The sequence below is a fragment of the Otolemur garnettii genome, unplaced genomic scaffold, assembly GCF_000181295.1.
Source record: "Otolemur garnettii isolate 467f Iridium unplaced genomic scaffold, OtoGar3 scaffold00008, whole genome shotgun sequence".
Classification (NCBI taxonomy): domain Eukaryota; kingdom Metazoa; phylum Chordata; class Mammalia; order Primates; family Galagidae; genus Otolemur; species Otolemur garnettii.
In genome coordinates, this window is record NW_003852403.1 from 10,903,989 (window position 1) to 10,913,873 (window position 9,885).

The following is a 9,885-nucleotide window of genomic DNA, read 5'->3' on the forward strand; positions in this document are numbered from 1 at the left end:
TTTTTTTTGGTTGCAGTTTGGCTGGGGTCGGCTTTGAACCTGCCACCCTTGGTATATGGGGCTGGCATCCTACCCATTGAGCCACAGGCATGGCCCTAGGTAAGAATATTTTTAAAAAACCCACTACTGGCTTGGTGTCTGTAGCTCTGCTGCTAGGGCATCAGCCACATACACCTGAGCGGGCAGGTTCAAGCCCGGCCCGGGCCTGTCAAACAATGACAACTACAACCAAAAAATAGTCGGGTGTTCTGGTGGGCCCCAGTAGTCCCAGCTACTTGGGAGGCTGAGGCAAGAGAATCCCTTAAGTCCAAGAGTTTGAGGTTGCTGTGAGCTGTGATGCCACATTGCTCTAGTGACATAGCCAGACTCTGTCTCAAAACAAACAACTCCACCTCCGTATAATTAATACTGACCATGAAGAAAGGATAATTTAACTTACCTAAAGTGGGAAGGTGAAGATTTAAAATGGAATGTGATTAGCTTTATGAAAACTTACTATATTACCCTTACATTTTAACACCGAGTGACAAAAACTTTGTTAGATCATAGTCTGGTACCAGCACACAAATCAGTGTTTATAAAACTGCTTTGGCTATTTCTCCTCATTTAAAGGGGGACATGAGATGATATAGTAATGGAAGAGAGGATAGCAGAATGGTTAGGGGTAAGAACCCTAGGGTCAATTTTGAGTTTGAATCCTGGCTTTCAATGTGATCATGGAAAATTAATCTCTTGAAATTCCAAGACCAGAGGAACTGTGTAAATGAGCACAGGCGCAGCTGCCAAGTCACGGATTTTTGGAGCTAAATAAATGGATGCTGTTTTAGGTTACTAAGTTGTGAAGTGGTGAGTTATACCACTATGTCCTATGAATCAGACAGACAGGATAGGTCAAATTGACCAGAATCATGTAACAGTGGTGAGGACTATTAAAGATTCAAACTAGTTCCAACTGGCTCACTAATACATGTCTGCCAGGTCAGGAAACTGACACACACATATTTTGTCAACTCAATTCTGTCTAAGAAAATGAACTTCAGAAATTTTATGTATGACATTTCCTCTGGACCTCTGCCACTAAATAAAATATCTTCCATATTAACATCATTTTCCTGGAATAAACATTTCTCAATATCTTCCAATACAGGAAATCTGAGGTTCACATTTGAGCTTGGGGTCTGATACATGGCTTGGACTGTTATCCACATCCCCGAAAGATAAAGTCCTTTGAATTCCATTATCTAGTTACAACTGCTTCTAAAAGGAGACCGACCATGATACTAGATCTTTGAGGAAACATTCATGTTGGTGAAAAATTCCAGACTTCACTCTAAAATCATCCTGTATTTCACATGAACCAAAGTGATTTCTTTTTTTTTTAATGATGGTCAGAGAAGGATAATCTTTTAACTAACATAGGGCTTGAATAATCACAGGCGGGGTTTGTGAAATTTGGTGCTTATCTAAGACTCTGGGTGTATGACTCTGGGTGCATAGTATGTAATGAAGTGTCCTGTGACTAAGCCAGGGTATGGATGCCTCTTCCTTTCCCTTGCATGAACTTGAACTGCTTACGTAGGATGCATGGTTCATATTCCTAATGACCAAGACAATTCCACACTTAGCTGATGGTTTTTTTTTTTTTGTTGTTTTTTTTTTTTGAGACAGAGCCTCAAGCTGTCCCCCTGGGTAGAGTGCCGTGGCATTACTGCTCACAGCAACCTCCAACTCCTGGGCTCAAGTGAGTCTCCTGCCTCCGCCTCCCAAGTAGCTGGGACCACAGGCGCCCACCACAACGCCCGGCTATTTTTTGGTTGCAGCCGTCATTGTTGTTTGGCGGGTCCGGGCTGGGGATTCGAACCCGCCAGCTTAGGTGTACGTGGCTGGCGCCTTAGCCGGTTGAGCTATAGGCGCCGAGCCTAGCTGATGGTTTTAAGAAAAATTTCTGCCTAAGAAATAAAACATAGCAGATGTCCTACAAGAACAGGAAGACAAGGAAACTTGTTGACATGGGTGGTTTGTGGGCAGCTGTCATCTTGGTCACTGGGAAGTCAATCCACAGCAGACAATGGGTCACATGAAGGTTTTGCTTATAGAGTGAAGAAGTGTGAGAAGCAATATATATTTAACACTCACCAAGTTATTGTCTAGACTTCTGAGATGGTGAGAGAAGGAGCAGAAAAAGAAAATCACAAGAATTCCGCATCTCTTCTGTACACAGTACAATAAAGCAGAAACTAAGAATGGGGGAGGAAGGTACAAATGTTTGGGAGCAAATAAAAAAGGCGAGGATAGAAAATATCAAGATAATTAGAGATCTCTGTGGCTCTCAGAGGCATATAGATAGGTGCCTACCACATGATAAGGAAGTAGCATCCTTGTTCTAGAAATGATGTGGTTTTTTTTTTGGAGACACAGTTTCACTCTGTCACCCTGGGTAGAGTGCTGGGGTGTCATAGCTCACAGCTACCTCTAACTCTTTGATCAAGTGATCCTCTTGCCTCAGTCTCCTAAATGGCTGAGACTTTCGGTGCCCACCACAATGCCCAGCTATTTTTTTTAGTAGAGATGGGGTCTCCCTGTTACCTCCGCTGGTCTCAAACTCCTGAGCTCAAGGGATCCTCCTGCCTTGGCCTCCCAGAGGGCTAGAATTACATGTGTGAACCACCAAGCCCAGCCTTGAAACAAATAGTTTTTTAACCAAAAGTCTTTTCTACACATGAATGCGACAGTGAAATTAATGTTCTTTTTACTAATATTGTGATTGTCCGGTGGCTTGAGCCATTTGCATATCACAGGTAACCTTTTTTAGAGTAATACATTTTCCCTGCTAAAGCTGTCACGAGGTTAAAATAAAAAGTGTTCAGAGGCAGCATAGTTACCTTACTATCATTTGAAATAAAATGGTCTGAGCTGTATCAGGCTTATACTCACACTTAATGAAGGATTCTTTAAATCCTCAAAAAGGAAGGTCCTTTGGTGAGGTCTCTAGCCTTTTATCTGAGAGTTGTGTATATGTGCCTGGACATAATCTGAGAAAGGTGTACTTATTTCAGTCTAAAGATGATTTGCAGGTCTAGTCCGTATTCCTTCAGCCTCCATAAAACATATGACAAAATCAGATCAGATTAACACAGGCGGGTATTGACAGCCCAGTGGGAACGTATTGATTAGGTCTCCTTTCATGTTATTTGTTATGATTTTTCTTTTCAGTTTCGTTTACTGGGAAGACACAGGGGGAGAGATTTCACTGGGAACAATGACAGTGCCTGTCACAAAATGTTTTCACTGTTTCCATTTGTCACTAAGGCAGTGACAAAGAAGGTTCCAAATGAAAAGGCAGACCTGCTGTGACAAAGCACAGCAGGACAACAGGAAGAAATGTTCTCCTGACCTGGGAAATTAGGAAATCGTACTTAGAGATTACAGAATCGTCTCCATTTCCAAGGGTGCAATCCTAACACGTCTGAGGAAAAAATGTGAAAAGATTAGTTCCATCAGAGCTGGCCAGAGACAAAATAAAGAGCAAATGTTCCTAAGCGCTCATGACTTCCAAACAGAACATGGAGGTATAGAATCTAGAGGGATTTGTCACTGTCACTAAATCCTTGGGATGGAGCTATGGATTTATGTACATTTAGGGTACTCATTTCAAAATTGTCCATGGAAATCCACAACGTAGTTCCTCATGTGTCTTTCAACTGGTTAAAATGAACACATGGTACTCTGGTACTGGGTTAGGTAATTAGCACATGATAGCTGAAGTGATGCTTTATCCCAAAACTTGAAATTTCTGGAAAGAAAATTACTCTCCTTCAGACAGTTAAATCACCACAAAGTCAACTAGAAGACAGATATGTAAAGTCAGAAAAGACATAAACACTCTTGGGCCAGCAAAACTTGAAAATAACAGGATGAACATATTAACTACCCAAAGATAGGATATGCTGGCCAGAAAGGTGATAGGTGAATCAGGCAACGAAGCAAAGAAAGAGAAACTACACCATAAATGTAAAGGTTTCCACTGCTTCTCTAGAGATTCACGTCCAGGGGAGATGGAGTCTTCAACAGCTAGAGTTACTTTAATCCCAGTTGAAATGCTCGCACCAGCATGGAGATAGGAGCAGGGGGTTTTAAACAATGTTTTTTTTTTTTTTTTAGTATTTCAAACCAAGGAGACCATCTCTAACGTAAGATGCACGCATCAGGCAGGTTAGGCTAATGCTATTAAACAGATGATTCACATCACTTACCTTATTTAGATTCCATGCTAACCAAGCAAGTTTATTACGACCTGGCTTTCTGTATCTCTGTAGTACAATCAATTTTACTGCTTAGCAAAAAAGCTCTTGGTTCAAATTCACCAGGGAATATAGTTGTTCGATTCTCTTTTCTTTCAGTTTCTGTCTTTCCTGCAACCATCTTACCCTACAGTCCTTAGAACCCTATCAGACAACAAAACCCCCTCTTCAATAAATGAACTCATCTATTCAGATAATAGGAATACTCTCTTTGTCAGGCAAGCTAGTCTGTGGTTCTCAGTCCTAATGACAAGATTTCCCTAATTGTTTACAGAAACAATAAACAGTAAGAACGTTGACTTTAGAGGCAGATTGCTTAGGTTTGAATCCTGGATCTGCTACTTTGTAGCTGGGACACTATGGGCAGGTTAGCTAACTTCTCTTTGCTTCTATTTCTCTATCAGAAAGAGAGGTTTAAATACAATCTACCCCAAGAAGCTTTTGTGAACATTAAATTGGTTAATATATGTAAAGTGTTTATGATATTGATTGGCTAGTAGGTGCTATATTAAGGTTATCTGTTGCTATTATGTTGTAGCCTGACTCACATAGAGTCAAGCGGAATACGCCAACACAGGTATTCCACTGAATGAACTGACACTCGGGTGTTCATCACATTGCGTGACCCAATGTTTCAGGGATCTGATTACCCTGGTCACTGAGTAGGTTTATTATTTATTTATTTATTTATTTATTTTTGAGACAAGAGTCTCAGGCTGTCACTCTGGGTAGAGTGCTGTAGCATCACAGCTCACAGCAACCTCAAACTCTTGGGCTTAAGTGATTCTCTTGCCTTAGCCTCCCCAGTAGCTGGGACTACAGGTGCCTGCCACAATGCCTGGCTATTTTTTGGTTATAGTTGTCATTGTTGTTTGGCGGGCCAGGGCTGGATTCGAACCTGCCAGCTCTGGTGTATGTGGCTGGCACCGAGCCGACTGAGTAGGTTTAAAGAGAGAAAATGGCCATCTAACTGAAGAATTATCAGTGGAATCCTACCTAGTTTCTGGCTGCCTTCCACTTTCTCTATTCTCATTTTAACAGTGTGAAGTGAAATCCGGTTTTTGGAACCTTGATATACTAGAAATGAATAAAGTGGAGGAAGCTGCCAATGCTTAACACAATGGTTTGGCAACTTATAGCCTGTCGGCCAAATCTGGCCTGTGTGTGGTCTGTTTTGTACAACTGGAGGTGCTGTTAAGAAAGGCTTCACATTTTCAAAGTCTTAAAAAAAAAAAAAAGCAAGCAAGCAAACAAACAAAACAAGAAGACTATGAAATACAGCTTGTATGTGGCTTGGAAGGCCTAAAATATTCACTACCTATGCTTTAAAAACAAAAGGTTGTGAGCTTCTGTTCCACACTCTATTTCTTTTTCATTTACTTGTACCCCAATAATAAACAAAATGAATTAGACAAGTAGAGTGGGATAAAAAGAAGCTGAAAATCCTCTAACAAAAATCCCAACTGCTTTTTAAATTTTTTTTGTAGAGACAGAGTCTCATTTTATTGCCCTTGGTAGAGTGCTGTGGCATCACAATTCACAGCAACCTCCAACTCCTGGGCTTAGGCGATTCTCTTGCTTTAGCCTCCCGAGTAGCTGAGACTACAGGGGCCTGCCACAATGCCCAGCTATTTTTGGTTGCAGTTTGGCCCGGGGCAGTGCCCTACCCACTGAGCCACAGGCGCCACCCCCATCCCAACTGCTTTTGATGAAGTAGTTTATTTATCACTCAAGATACAATACAAATGATAGTATCCTAAGAATGGCCTCTCCCTCAAAAAGTCTACATATTCTTGCCTCCTACTGGTAGCATTACAGGTAGTTAGGTGTCTGTAAGAGAATCTATTGTTGCAGGGCTAAGCAGCCCAGGACCCCAGGGCCAGAAGTAGTAACTAATTAGGTTACCATCATATCTGATGGCCTCACTGAATGTCAAAGACATAGAGTACTTAACTGTTTTAAAGGTTTTAAAATACAGGGTACAATTTTTTTTTTTTTTTTGAGACAGAGCCTCAAGCTGTCCCCCTGGGTAGAGCGCTGTGGCATTACAGCTCACAGCAACCTCCAACTCCTGGGCTCAAGCGAGTCTCCTGCCTCCGCCTCCCAAGTAGCTGGGGCCACAGGCACCCGCCACAACGCACGGCTATTTTTTGGTTGTAGCCGTCATTGTTGTTTTGGCAGGTCCGGGCTGGGGATTCGAACCCGCCACCTTAGGTGTACGTGGCTGACGCCTTAGCCAGTTGAGCTATAGGTGCTGAGCCAGGGTACAATTTTAAAAAAGATTCCTGGTTTAGCCAATTTTTAACTAGAAAGTCACTAGTGATTCCTTAATATACTATTATAGAATACGGCTTAATCAGAATAAGATCTTTTTAACCTGTAAAAATTTATACCTCTGAAGAATATGGAATAAGAAAATTAGCCACAAAGTACTCTAATGTTATCAATATTGAAGCCTTTCAGAGCAAAGAAATCAAAAATGCGAGCAGGATGGTAAAGTAGAATGCTGTCTGTGGTCTGCACTCCTTCCAAAGAATACAGGGGTTGGTGCCTCTTCACAGTTCATTTAAGACAGGGAATAAATAGTTGAGAGAAAGAAAAATGAAAAATTTATGCTAGTAAAAAGACCATTAAAATAATTTCTTTTCTTTTTTGGAGACAAGGTCTTGGTCTGCTGCCTACACTGGAGTGCAGTGGCATCATCATAGCTCACTGCAACCTCAAACTCCTGGGCTCAAGCAATTCTCCTGCCTCAGACTTGCAAGTAGCTGGGACTACAGGTGCATACCATCACATCTGGCTAAATTTTCTATTTTTTTGTAGAGATTAGGTCTTGCTCATGCTCAAGTTGGTTTTGAACTCCTTGCCTCAAGCGATCTTTCTGCCTTGGTCTCCCAAAGTGCTAGTATTATAGGTGTGATCCACCATGCCTGGCCTTTTATAAAACCATTACGTTGAAACCATCACCCAAATAAGTTTTCCAAGATTCACACGATCCTCCAGGGAAAGGGGGACAATGGCCAGCTCCATTTGCCTTTTTTTCCCTGTTTGTTGGAAGGTGTGAGAACGAAACAGGAGATAAAGAATCTCCTTTTGGGCTACGTTTTAGGAATCTAACACTTTCTAGTAACCATAACCTAACTTAACTACACTTAGAAGAAATTCAAATTTGTCAAAATAATTGCTGAATGAGATTTTAGATCAATGTAAGTCATCAAACCAACAATCTTCCAACTGTCTTGATCTTACTTCTGAGTACTCATTCCCAAAATGATGAGTCCTTATAAAATTCCCAAAATGATTACTGAGTCCAAATCAGGCAAAAATTTAACCCTTCGGAGTATAATAAACACCCTCTCTTGCATTAGAAATAGATGTTTTAAACAAAGGATACTATCCAAAGACATCATCCTTAGTTATTAGCATGCTGCTTAATATTCACCACAACTTGTTTTTAAGAACAAAAATGTGCTCACATTTAAGCCTGAAGGGCTATGAATACCATATACTGTACTTGATGCAGCTTGTTTATGCAATTTTCTGACACATACAATTAATCTTGTGAAAATGACTGGGGTATAGCATAATAGCAAATTATCTTGGCCAAACACATATTTTTCCTAAAGTAAAATCCCCTCATAATACTTACAATGATAGCACATAGAAAGAACATTAGGTGCTATTTAAAGGAAAAAAATTAAAACTTATTAAATGAATAGATCTTGAGTATGTGGCAGAATAAAGAGTGTTTAACATGTAAGAAAGAATGAAATAAATTAATCTGTACCTCCAACAAATGCATCTCCAGCTCCATTGGTGTCAATTATTTCTTTCTGGTCTTGATCCAAGACAGGAAAGGCAGTGACTTCATTCCCTGCAATTGAAGCCAAAGAAAGGCCAACTGACTTTTCTTTGTAACACTCAATATAAACTCACCCAGTTAAGTCTGCAGCTCCTCTATCATTCATTGTTCAAAGAGGGAGAAAGGACATGAGCTCCATATTCTGCACGTGGGCATTTGGGAACTGAGGTGCAAGGTCGTCTGCAAGTAATACTTTTTTGTAATTTTCAGTGTATGGATGTTGTTGTGTGTGTCTTGTGAGAATTACACATAGCAAGGTAGTTCAGATTTTTTTGGAATGACTATGAATGGTAGCTGTACCTTTTTGGATAGTACAAAGGATTGAACAGAAATTATGAGCTAAAGGAAGAATTTGTATGGATTGGATCACAGGTCTCTAATAAAGCTCTAAGTCTTACTGCATTCTTGGCAGTGAAATCTTGGACAGCTAAAGAGCTGCAAATCAAAAAAAAAAAAGTAACGAGTCTCGGGTGTTTGTCTATTGAAAATCACAATGGCACAATCAAAACATTACTACTATTCTGTTACAATACTTCATGCCAATGTCAACTATTACTGATTTTAGTTGGCTTTTTACAAATAACCTAATCTGTTACATTTTGCAAAGGAGTCACTGTCTTGACTAGCAAAAGGGAATGCTAGCACTAAATGCACAGGCAGAACAGGAGGGTGCAACCGGCTCTTGTCCTAGCGCAGTCTGAACCAGGGCTTGGTTGTTTTGACTACAGAAGAACCTAGTTTAATACTTTAAATGTGGCCCATGACACTGGAATGGAGATATCTGTGATGAAATATGGCTTACAGGACATGTGCAAAGGATTGGATAATGCTTCTCACTGGGGGCTGGAACTTCTGAAATCACAACTTTGCATCCCTATGAAAAGACGGGGCTAAAGATTTGTAAGCTTCGATCTCACTGAAGATCAAGAGGTAAGAAGCGATCTTTAGAACCTTAAGAAAGTACATTCTGTCTGCCTTGTGCTATCTGCTATTAATGGATACTTTCAACAAACATAGACATGTTAATGAAAAGATCCTACTGGAAATACTGATATTCAAGAAGAGCCATTACTTAGTGATGGCTTTTGACTTTATGACTACAGATGGTAAAAAAGCCCCTAAATTAGAAGCATCTATTTAAACTAGTTAAGTAACTAAACTTTGTATACTTTGAAACTACCTATATAGCAGTTAACAAGATTTCGATGAACTGCAAGGCATAAATATCCAAGATCAAATTTTCTAGGGAGTATGCAGTACACAGTGCTAATCCACCTCCCCCCCTAAAAGATACAAGCAGATTTTATTAGAAATAATTGAGAAAGGACTGTAGTCTAATTTAGGAAAGGGTCTGTACTATAAATATTTATAAAGAAATCTGCTTTCATTACTTCCAAGTATAAACCATACTATAAAGGGAACCAACAACTATAAACTAAGAACAAACAGGCACTAAATAAGTAATATGAGCTAAGTTAATGACACCATTACTACTTATAATGGGTTGCATTATACGATAATATAACACGTTACTATTATAATAGGTTACGTTATATAATTATATTATCTATAAAACATTTTAGATAATATAAGAACTACTAGAGTTACAGATTTGAAAATAATTATGTGTAAGCTGTAAGCAAGCCACAATTACATATAACTCTGAGCTTTTTTAAAAAAAAAGTTATTCATTTTCGATTGCATAAATCTTTTTTTTTTTTT

At 39.7% G+C, this 9,885-nt stretch overlaps 1 protein-coding gene across 2 annotated transcripts in view; it reads right to left on the bottom strand.

The window, feature by feature from the left end:
- ADK (adenosine kinase) overlaps window positions 1-9,885 on the bottom strand; it is a 553,222-nt gene that overhangs the window by 40,625 nt on the left and 502,712 nt on the right. For both annotated transcript variants that reach the window (XM_003783535.3, XM_023509646.1), the window contains exon 10: window positions 8,089-8,175. In XM_003783535.3, the coding sequence (XP_003783583.1) occupies window positions 8,089-8,175 (87 nt within the window). The remainder of the gene's footprint in view (window positions 1-8,088; window positions 8,176-9,885) is intronic.